The sequence below is a fragment of the Scyliorhinus torazame genome, chromosome 31, assembly GCF_047496885.1.
Source record: "Scyliorhinus torazame isolate Kashiwa2021f chromosome 31, sScyTor2.1, whole genome shotgun sequence".
Lineage (NCBI taxonomy): Eukaryota > Metazoa > Chordata > Chondrichthyes > Carcharhiniformes > Scyliorhinidae > Scyliorhinus > Scyliorhinus torazame.
In genome coordinates this window covers 33,273,227-33,285,373 of record NC_092737.1, presented here as the reverse complement: position 1 = coordinate 33,285,373, position 12,147 = coordinate 33,273,227, and the positions used below count along the sequence as shown (strand labels likewise).

The 12,147-nt window shown below is 46.0% G+C and overlaps 1 protein-coding gene across 2 annotated transcripts in view; it reads left to right on the top strand.

The window, feature by feature from the left end:
• LOC140404780 (uncharacterized) overlaps positions 1-12,147 on the top strand; it is a 475,417-nt gene that overhangs the window by 383,406 nt on the left and 79,864 nt on the right. The window contains exon 3 of one of the 2 annotated variants that reach the window (XM_072493518.1): positions 1,139-2,233. The exons of the other annotated variant lie outside the window; for it this stretch is intronic. Coding sequence (XP_072349619.1) covers positions 2,208-2,233 — 26 coding nt within the window. The 5' untranslated portion in view covers positions 1,139-2,207. The remainder of the gene's footprint in view (positions 1-1,138; positions 2,234-12,147) is intronic. 2 annotated transcript variants of the gene reach the window in all.

Below are 12,147 nucleotides of genomic sequence, written 5' to 3'. Positions count from 1 at the left end.
TGTGTAACTGTACAGAGTCACTGTTTATTCACGGTGAGGATCACTCACTGTGTAACTGTACAGAGTCACTGTTTATTCAGCAGAGTGAGGATCACTCACTGTAACTGTACAGAGTCACTGTTTATTCACGGTGAGGATCACTCACTGTGTAACTGTACAGAGTCACTGTTTATTCAGGGTGGGGATCACTCACTGTGTAACTGTACAGAGTCACTGTTTATTCACGGTGAGGATCACTCACTGTGTAACTGTACAGAGTCACTGTTTATTCAGGGTGAGTATCACTCACTGTGTAACTGTACAGAGTCACTGTTTACTCAGGGTGAGGATCACTCGCTGTGTAACTGTACAGAGTCACTGTTTATTCAGCAGAGTGAGGATCACTCACTGTAACTGTACAGAGTCACTGTTTATTCACGGTGAGGATCACTCACTGTGTAACTGTACAGAGTCACTGTTTATTCAAGGGGAGGATCACTCACTGTGTAACTGTACAGAGTCACTGTTTATTCAGGGTGAGGATCACTCACTGTGTAACTGTACAGAGTCACTGTTTATTCAGGGTGAGGATCACTCACTGTGTAACTGTCCAGAGTCACTGTTTGTTCAGGGTGAGGATCACTCACTGTGTAACTGTACAGAGTCACTGTTTATTCAGGGTGAGGATCACTCACTGTGTAACTGTACAGTCACTGTTTATTCAGGGTGAGGATCACTCACTGTGTAACTGTACAGTCACTGTTTATTCAGGGTGAGGATCACTCGCTGTGTAACTGTACAGAGTCACTGTTTATTCAGCAGGGTGAGGATCACTCACTGTAACTGTACAGCGTCACTGTTTATTCAGCAGACTGAGGATCACTCACTGTGTAACTGTACATAGTCACTGTTTATTCAGGGTGAGGCTCACTCACTGTGTAACTGTAGAGTGTCACTGTTTATTCAGGGTGAGGATCACTCACTGTGTAACTGTACAGAGTCACTGTTTATTCAGGGTGAGGATCACTCACTGTGTAACTGTACAGATTCACTGTTTATTCAGGGTGAGGATCACTCACTGTGTAACTGTACAGAGTCACTGTTTATTCAGGGTGAGGATCACTCACTGTGTAACTGTACAGAGTCACTGTTTATTCAGGGTGAAAGATGCCCACGTACGAACGGGATTTGGCGCTCGAATCATCGATCGACAGTTCCAACGCGCCACAGCGAAAAACCGCACCGACCTCCTCAGAAGACAAACATGGGACACAACCGACAGAATACCCTTCGTCGTCCAGTCCTTTCCCGGAGAGGAGAAACTACAACATCTTCTTCACAGCCTTCAACACGTCATTGGTGAAGATGAACATCTTGCCACGGTCATCCCCACACCCCCACTACTTGCCTTCAAACAACCGCTCAACCTCAAACGAACCATTGTTTGCAGCAAACTACCCAGTCTTCAGAACAGTGACCACGACACCACACAACCCTGTCATGGCAATCTCTGCAAGACGTGCCAGATAATCGACATGGATACCACTATTACACGTGAGAACACCACCCACCAGGTACACGGTACATACTCGTGCGACTCGGCCAACGTTGTCTACCTCATACGCTGCAGGAAAGGATGTCCCGAAGCGTGGTACATTGGCGAGACCATGCAGACGCTGCGACAACGAATGAACGGACATCGCGCGACAATCGCCAGGCAGGAATGTTCCCTTCCAGTCGGGGAACACTTCAGCAGTCAAGGGCATTCAGCCTCTGACCTCCGGGTAAGCGTTCTCCAAGGCGGCCTTCAGGACCCGCGACAACGCAGAATCGCCGAGCAGAAACTTATAGCCAAGTTCCACACACATGAGTGCGGCCTCAACCGGGACCTGGGATTCATGTCGCATTACATTCATCCCCCACCATCTGGCCTGCGAAATCCTACCAACTGTCCTGGCTTGAGACTATTCACACCTCTTTAACCTGGGGTTACCCCATCTCTCGATCTGTAAAGATTTAATCACCTGCTAATGCTCGCATTCCTAGCATTGTTTGGCATCTTTGAAATTGTCTATATATATGTTTCTGGAACATACCTCTTCATCCACCTGAGGAAGGAGCAGTGCTCCGAAAGCTAGTGACATCGAAACAAACCTGTTGGACTTTAACCTGGTGTTGGAAGACTTCTTACTGTGCTCACCCCAGTCCAACGCCGGCATCTCCACATCATGGCTACCATCGACTGTTCATACAGGTGAGGATCACTCACTGTGTAACTGTACAGAGTCACTGTTTATTCAGGGTGAGGATCACTCACTGTGTAACTGTACAGAGTCACTGTTTATTCAGGGTGAGGATCACTCACTGTGTAACTGTACACAGTCACTGTTTATTCAGCAGGGTGAGGATCACTCACTGTTTAACTGTACAGAGTCACTGTTTATTCAGCAGGGTGAGGATTACTCACTGTGCAACTGTACAGAGTCACTGTATATTCAGGGTGAGTATCACTCACTGTGTCACTGTACAGAGTCACTGTTTATTCAGGATGAGGATCACTCACTGTCTAACTGTACAGAGTCACTGTTTATTCAGCAGGTTGAGGATCACTCACTGTGTAACTGTACAGAGTCACTGTTTATTCAGGATGAGGATCACTCACTGTGTAACTGTACAGAGTCACTGTTTATTCAGCAGGGTGAGGATCACTCACTGTAACTGTACAGAGTCACTGTATATTCAGGGTGAGTATCACTCACTGTGTGACTGTACAGAGTCACTGTTTATTCAGGATGAGGATAAATCACTGTGTAACTGTACAAAGTCACTTTATTCAGCAGGGTGAGGATCACTCACTGTGTCACTGTACAGAGTCACTATATATTCAGGGTGAGTATCACTCACTGTCACTGTACAGAGTCACTGTTTATTCAGGGTGAGGATCACTCACTGTGTAACTGTACAGAGTCACTGTTTATTCAGGGTGAGGGTCACTCACTGTGTAACTGTACAGAGTCACTGTTTATTCAGCAGGGTGAGTATCACTCACTGTGTAACTGTACAGAGTCACTGTTTACTCAGGGTGAGGGTCACTCACTGTGTAACTGTACAGAGTCACTGTTTATTCAGCAGGGTGAGGATCACTCACTGTGTAACTGTACAGAGTCACTGTTTATTCAGGGTGAGGGTCACTCACTGTGTAACTGTACAGAGTCACTGTTTATTCAGCAGGGTGAGGATCACTCACTGTGTAACAGTACAGAGTCACTGTTTATTCAGCAGGGTGAGGATCACTCACTGTGTAACAGTACAGAGTCACTGTTTATTCAGCAGGGTGAGGATCACTCACTGTGTCACTGAACAGAGTCACTGTTTATTCAGGGTGAGGATCACTCACTGTGTAACTGTACAGAGTCACTGTTTATTCAGGGTGAGGATCACTCACTGTGTAACTGTACAGAGTCACTGTTTATTCAGGATAAGGGTCACTCACAGTGTAACTGTACAGAGTCATTGTTTATTCAGGGTGAGGATCACTCACTGTGTAACTGTACAGCTTCACTGTTCATTCAGCAGGGTGAGGATCACTCACTGTGCAACTGTACAGAGTCACTGTTTATTCAGCAGGGTGAGGATCACTCACTGTGTAACTGTACAGCGTCACTGTTTATTCAGCAGGGTGAGGATCACTCACTGTGTAACTGTACAGAGACACTGTTTATTCAGGGTGAGGATCACTCACTGTGTAACTGTACAGCGTCACTGTTTATTCAGCAGGGTGAGGATCACTCACTGTGTAACTGTACAGAGACACTGTTTATTCAGGGTGAGGATCACTCACTGTGTAACTGTACAGAATCACTGTTTATTCAGTGTGAGGATCACTCACTGTGTAACTGTACAGAGTCACTGTTTATTCAGGGTGAGGATCACTCACTGTGTAACTGTACAGCGTCACTGTTTATTCAGCAGGGTGAGGATCACTCACTGTGTAACTGTACAGAGTCACTGTTTATTCAGGGTGAGGATCACTCACTGTGTAACTGTACAGAGTCACTGTTTATTCAGGGTGGGGATCACTCACTGTGTAACTGTACAGAGTCACTGTTTATTCAGCAGGGTGAGGATCACTCACTGTGTAACTGTACAGAGCCACTGTTTATTCAGGGTGAGGATCACTAACTGTGTAACTGTCCAGAGTCACTGTTTATTTAGTGTGAGGATCACTCACTGTGTAACTGTACAGAGTCACTGTTTATTCAGGGTGAGGATCACTCATGGTGTAACTGTACAGAGTCACTGTTTATTCAGGGTGAGGGTCACTCACTGTGTAACTGGACAGAGTCACTGTTTATTCAGGGTGAGGATCACTCACTGTGTAACTGTACAGAGTCACTGTTTATTCAGTGTGAGGGTCACTCACTGTGTAACTGTACAGAGTCACTGTTTATTCAGGATGAGGATCACTCACTGTGTAACTGTACAGAGTCACTGTTTATTCAGGGTGAGGATCACTCACTGTGTCACGGCACAGAGTCACTGTTTATTCAGGGTGAGGATCACTCACTGTGTCACTGCACAGAGTCACTGTTTATTCAGCAGGGTGAGGACCACTCACTGTGTAACTGTACAGAGTCACTGTTTATTCAGTGTGAGGATCACTCACTGTGTAACTGTACAGAGTCACTGTTTATTCAGGGTGAGGATCACTCACTGTGTAACTGTACAGATTCACTGTTTATTCAGTGTGAGGATCACTCACTGTGTAACTGTACAGAGTCACTGTTTATTCAGCAGGGTGACGGTCACTCACTGTGTAACTGTACAGAGTCACTGTTTATTCAGCAGGGTGAGGATCACTCACTGTAACTGTACAGAGTCACTGTTTATTCAGCAGGGTGAGGATCACTCACTGTAACTGTACAGAGTCACTGTTTATTCAGCAGGGTGAGGATCACTCACTGTAACTGTACAGAGTCACTGTTTATTCAGTGTGAGGATCACTCACCGTGTAACTGTACAGAGTCACTGTTTATTCAGCAGGGTGAGGATCACTCTCTGTGTAACTGTACAGAGTCACTGTTTATTCAGGGTGAGGATCACTCACTGTGTAACTGTACAGAGTCACTGTTTATTCAGGGTGAGGATCACTCACCGTGTAACTGTACAGAGTCACTGTTTATTCAGCAGGGTGAGGATCACTCACTGTGTAACTGTACAGAGTCACTGTTTATTCAGGATGAGGATCACTCACTGTGTAACTGTAGAGTCACTGTTTATTCAGTGTGAGGATCAGTCACAGTCAGAGGGAAAAAAAAACAAACAGGCAGACAGTGCAGGGATCCCTCGTGGCCGTTCCCCTTCAAAACAAGTGTACCGTTTTGGATGCTGTTGGGGGGGATGACCTACCGGGGGAAGGCCCTAGCGGCCAGGTCTCTGGCACTGAGTGTGACTCTGGGGCTCAGAAGGGAAAGGGGGAGAATAGAAAAGCAATAGTTGTCGGAGATTCAATGGTTAGGGGAATAGATAGGAGATTCTGTGGTCGCGAGCGAGACTCCCGGAAGGTATGTTGCCTCCCGGCTGCCAGGGCCAGGGATGTCTCGGATCGTGTCTTCAGGATCCTTAAGCGGGAGGGCGAGCAGCCAGAAGTCGTGGTGCACATTGGTACCAACGACATAGGTAGGAAAAGGGATGTGGAGGTAATGAACAAGTTTAGGGAGTTAGGCTGGAAGTTAAAAGCCAGGACAGACAGAGTTGTCATCTCTGGTTTGTTGCCGGTGCCACGTGATAGCGAGGCTAGGAATAGGGAGAGAGTGCAGTTGAACACGTGGCTGCAGGAATGGTGTAGGAGGGAGGGCTTCAGGTATTTGGATAATTGGAGCGCATTCTGGGGAAGGTGGGACCTGTACAAGCAGGACGGGTTGCATCTGAACCAGAGGGGCACCAATATCCTGGGAGGGAGGTTTTCTAGTACTCTTCGGGAGGGTTTAAACTAATTTGGCAGGGGAATGGGAACCGGATTTGTAGTCCAGCAACTAAGGTAGCCGATATTCAGGACGCCAAAGCGTGTCATGAGGCAGTGGGGAAGGGAACACTGACAAAGGAGAGTACTTGCAGGCACGGAGATGGGTTGAAGTGTGTATACTTCAACGCAAGAAGCATCAGGAATAAGGTGGGTGAACTTAAGGCATGGATCGGTACTTGGGACTACGATGTGGTGGCCATCACGGATACTTGGATAGAAGAGGGGCAGAAATGGTTGTTGGAGGTCCCTGGTTATAGATGTTTCAATAAGATTAGGGAGGGTGGTAAAAGAGGTGGGGGGGGGTGTGGCATTATTAATTAGAGATAGTATAACAGCTGCAGAAAGGCAGTTCGAGGAGTATCACCCTATTGAGGTAGTATGGGTTGAAGTCAGAAATAGGAAAGGAGCAGTCACCTTGTTAGGAGTTTTCTATAGGCCCCCCAATAGTAGCAGAGATGTGGAGGAACAGATTGGGAAACAGATTTTGGAAAGGTGCAGAAGTCATAGGGTAGTAGTCATGGGCGACTTTAACTTCCCAAATATTGAGTGGAAACTCTTTAGATCAAATAGTTTGGATGGGGTGGTGTTTGTGCAGTGTGTCCAGGAAGCTTTTCTAACACAGTATGTAGATTGTCTGACCAGAGGAGGGGCCATATTGGAATTAGTACTTGGTCATGAACCAGGGCAAGTGATAGATTTGTTAGTGGGGGAGCATTTTGGAGATAGTGACCACAGTTCTGTGACTTTCACTTTAGTAATGGAGAGGGATAGGTACGTGCAACAGGGCAAGGTTTACAATTGGGGGAAGGGTAAATACGATGTTGTCAGACAAGAATTGAAGTGCATAAGTTGGGAACATAGGCTGGCAGGGAAGGACACAAGTGAAATGTGGAACTTGTTCAAGGAACAGGTGCTACGTGTCCTTGATATGTATGTCCCTGTCAGGCAGGGAAGAGATGGTCGAGTGAGGGAACCATGGTTGACAAGAGAGGTTGAATGTCTTGTTAAGAGGAAAAAGGAGACTTATGTAAGGTTGAGGAAACAAGGTTCAGGCAGGGCATTGGAGGGATACAAGATAGCCAGGAGGGAACTGAAGAAAGGGATTAGGAGAGCTAAGAGAGGGCATGAACAATCTTTGGCGGGTAGGATCAACGAAAACCCCAAGGCCTTTTACACATATGTGAGAAATATGAGAATGACTAGAGCGAGGGTAGGTCCGATCAAGGACAGTAGCGGGAGATTGTGTATTGAGTCTGAAGAGATAGGAGAGGTCTTGAACGAGTACTTTTCTTCTGTATTTACAAATGAGAGGGGCGATATTGTTGGAGAGGACAGTGTGAAACAGATTGGTAAGCTCGAGGAAATACTTGTTAGGAAGGAAGATGTGTTGGGCATTTTGAAAAACTTGAGGATAGACAAGTCCCCCGGGCCTGACGGGATATATCCAAGGATTCTATGGGAAGCAAGAGATGAAATTGCAGAGCCGTTGGCAATGATCTTTTCGTCCTCACTGTCAACAGGGGTGGTACCAGGGGATTGGAGAGTGGCGAATGTCGTGCCCCTGTTCAAAAAAGGGACTAGGGATAACCCTGGGAATTACAGGCCAGTTAGTTTTACTTCGGTGGTAGGCAAAGTAATGGAAAGGGTACTGAAGGATAGGATTTCTGAGCATCTGGAAAGACACTGCTTGATTAGGGATAGTCAGCACGGATTTGTGAGGGGTAGGTCTTGCCTTACAAGTCTTATTGAATTCTTTGAGGAGGTGACCAAGCATGTGGATGAAGGTAAAGCAGTGGATGTAGTGTACATGGATTTTAGTAAGGCATTTGAAAAGGTTCCCCATGGTAGGCTTATGCAGAAAGTAAGGAGGCATGGGATAGTGGGAAATTTGGCCAGTTGGATAACGAACTGGCTAACCGATAGAAGTCAGAGAGTGGTGGTGGATGGCAAATATTCAGCCTGGATCCCAGTTACCAGTGGCGTACCGCAGGGATCAGTTCTGGGTCCTCTGCTGTTTGTGATTTTCATTAATGACTTGGATGAGGGAGTTGAAGGGTGGGTCAGTAAATTTGCAGGCGATACGAAGATTGGTGGAGTTGTGGATTGTAAGGAGGGCTGTTGTCGGCTGCAAAGAGACATAGATAGGATGCAGAGCTGGGCTGAGAAGTAGCAGATGGAGTTTAACCCTGAAAAGTGTGAGGTTGTCCATTTTGGAAGGACAAATATGAATGCGGAATACAGGGTTAACGGTAGAGTTCTTGGCAATGTGGAGGAGCAGAGAGATCTTGGGGTCTATGTTCATACATCTTTGAAAGTTTCCACTCAAGTGGATAGAGCTGTGAAGAAGGCCTATGGTGTGCTCGCGTTCATTAATAGAGGGATTGAGTTTAAGAGCCGTGAGGTGATGATGCAGCTGTACATAACTTTGGTAAGGCCACATTTGGAGTACTGTGTACAGTTCTGGTCGCCTCATTTTAGGAAGGATGTGGAAGCTTTGGAAAAGGTGCAAAGAAGATTTAGCAGGATGTTGCCTGGAATGGAGAGTAGGTCTTACGAGGAAAGGTTGAGGGTGCTAGGCCTTTTCTCATTAGAACGGAGAAGGATGAGGGGGGACTTGATAGAGGTTTATATGATGATCAGGGGAATAGATAGAGTCGACAGTCAGAGACTTTTTCCCCGGGTGGAACAAACCATTACAAGGGGACATAAATTTAAGGTGAAAGGTGGAAGATATAGGAGGGATATCAGAGGTAGGTTCTTTACCCAGAGAGTAGTGGGGGCATGGAATGCACTGCCTGTGGAAGTAGTTGAGTCGGAAACATTAGGGACCTTCAAGCAGCTATTGGATAGGTACATGGATTACGGTAAAATGATATAGTGTAGATTTATTTGTTCTTAAGGGAAGCACGGTAGCATTGTGGATAGCACAATTGCTTCACAGCTCCAGGGTCCCAGGTTCGATTCCGGCTTGGGTCATTGTCTGTGCGGAGTCTGCACGTCCTCCCCGTGTCTGCGTGGGTTTCCTCCGGGTGCTCCGGTTTCCTCCCACAGTCCAAAGATGTGCAGGTTAGGTGGATTGGCCAATGATAAATTGCCCTTAATGTCCACAATTGCCCTTGGTGTTGGGTGGAGGTGTTGAGTTTGGGTAGGTGCTCTTTCCAAGAGCCGGTGCAGACTCAAAGGGCCGAATGGCCTCCTTCTGCACTGTAAATTCAGTGATAATCTATGATTAATCTAGGACAAAGATTCGGCACAACATCGTGGGCTGAAGGGCCTGTTCTGTGCTGTATTTTCTATGTTCTATGTTCTATGTACAGAGTCACTGTTTATTCAGCAGGGTGAGGATCACTCATTGTGTAACTATACAGAGTCACTGTTTATTCAGGGTGAGGATCACTCACTGTGTAACTGTACAGAGTCACTGTTTATTCAGCAGGGTGAGGATCACTCACTGTGTAACTGTACAGAGTCACTGTTTATTCAGGATGAGGATCACTCACTGTGTAACTGTACAGAGTCACTGTTTATTCAGGGTGAGGATCACTCTCTGTGTAACTGTACAGAGTCACTGTTTATTCAGCAGGGTGAGGATCACTCACTGTGTAACTGTACAGAGTCACTGTTTATTCAGCAGGGTGAGGGTCACTCACTGTGTAACTGTACAGAGTCACTGTTTATGCAGCAGGGTGAGGATCACTCACTGTAACTGTACAGAGTCACTGTTTATTCAGGGTGAGGATCACTCTCTGTGTAACTGTACAGAGTCGCTGTTTATTCAGCAGAGTGAGGATCACTCACTGTGTAACTGTACAGAGTCACTGTTTATTCAGGGTGAGGATCACTCACTGTCACTGTACAGAGTCACTGGATATTCAGGGTGAGTATCACTCACTGTGTCACTGTACAGTCACTGTTTATTCAGGGTGAGGATCACTCACTGTGTAACTGTACAGAGTCACTGTTTATTCAGGGTGAGGATCACTCACTATGTAACTGTACAGAGTCACTGTTTATTCAGGGTGAGGATCACTCTCTGTGTAACTGTACAGAGTCGCTGTTTATTCAGCAGAGTGAGGATCACTCACTGTGTAACAGTACAGAGTCACTGTTTATTCAGGGTGAGGATCACTCACTGTCACTGTACAGAGTCACTGGATATTCAGGGTGAGTATCACTCACTGTGTCACTGTACAGTCACTGTTTATTCAGGGTGAGGATCACTCACTGTGTAACTGTACAGAGTCACTGTTTATTCAGGGTGAGGATCACTCACTGTGTAACTGTACAGAGTCACTGTTTATTCAGCAGGGTGAGGATCACACACTGTGTAACTGTACAGAGTCACTGTTTATTCAGGGTGAGGATCACTCACTGTGTCACTGTATACTCACTGTTTATTCAGGCTGAGGATCACTCACTGTATAACTGTACAGACTCACTGTTTATTCTGGAGAGTGAGGATCACTCACAGTGTCACTGTACAGAGTCACTGTTTATTCAGGGTGAGGATCACTCACTGTAACTGTACAGAGTCACTGTTTATTCAGGGTGAGGATCACTCACTGTAACTGTACAGAGTCACTGTTTATTCAGCAGGGTGAGGATCACACACTGTGTAACTGTACAGAGTCACTCTTTATTCAGGATGAGGATCACTCACTGTAACTGTACAGAGTCACTGTTTATTCAGGGTGAGGATCACTCCGTGTAACTGTACAGAGTCACTGTTTATTCAGGGTGAGGATCACTCACTGTGTAACTGTACAGAGTCACTGTTTATTCAGCAGGGTGAGGGTCACGCACTGTGTAACTGTACAGAGTCACTGTTTGTTCCGTGTTAGGATCACTCACTGTGTAACTGTACAGAGTCACTGTTTATTCAGGGTGAGGATCACTCACTGTGTAACTGGACAGTCACTGTTTATTCAGGGTGAGGATCACTCTCTGTGTAACTGTACAGAGTCACTGTTTATTCAGCAGGGTGTGGATCACTCACTGTGTAACTGGACAGAGTCACTGTTTATTCTGGAGAGTGAGGATCTCTCACTGTGTAACTGTACAGAGTCACTGTTTTTTCCGGGTGAGGAACACTCACTGTGTAACTGTACAGAGTCACTGTTTATTCAGGGTGAGGATCACTCACTGTGTAACTGGACAGAGTCACTGTTTGTTCCGGGTGAGGATCACTCACTCTGTAACTGTACAGAGTCACTGTTTATTCAGGGTGAGGATCACTCACTGTTTAACTGTACAGAGTCACTGTTTATTCAGGGTGAGGATCACTCTCTGTGTAACTGTACAGGGTCGCTGTTTATTCAGCAGAGTGAGGATCACTCACTGTGTAACTGTACAGAGTCACTGTTTATTCAGGGTGAGGATCACTCACTGTCACTGTACAGATTCACTGGATATTCAGGGTGAGTATCACTCACTGTGTCACTGTACAGTCACTGTTTATTCAGGGTGAGGATCACTCACTGTGTAACTGTACAGAGTCACTGTTTATTCAGGGTGAGGACCACTCACTGTCACTGTACAGAGTCACTGGATATTCAGGGTGAGTATCACTCACTGTGTCACTGTACAGTCACTGTTTATTCAGGGTGAGGATCACTCACTGTGTAACTGTACAGAGTCACTGTTTATTCAGGGTGAGGATCACTCACTATGTAACTGTACAGAGTCACTGTTTATTCAGGGTGAGGATCACTCTCTGTGTAACTGTACAGAGTCACTGTTTATTCAGCAGAGTGAGGATCACTCACTGTGTAACTTTACAGAGTCACTGTTTATTCAATGTGAGGATCACTCACTGTCACTGTACATAGTCACTGGATATTCAGGGTGAGTATCACTCACTGTGTCACTGTACAGTCACTGTTTATTCAGGGTGAGGATCACTCACTGTGTAACTGCACAGAGTCACTGTTTATTCAGGGTGAGGATCACTCACTGTGTAACTGTACAGAGTCACTGTTTATTCAGCAGGGTGAGGATCACACACTGTGTAACTGTACAGAGTCACTGTTTATTCAGGGTGAGGATCACTCACTGTGTCACTGTATACTCACTGTTTATTCAGGCTGAGGATCACTCACTGTATAACTGTACAGACTCACTGTTTATTCTGGAGAGTGAGGATC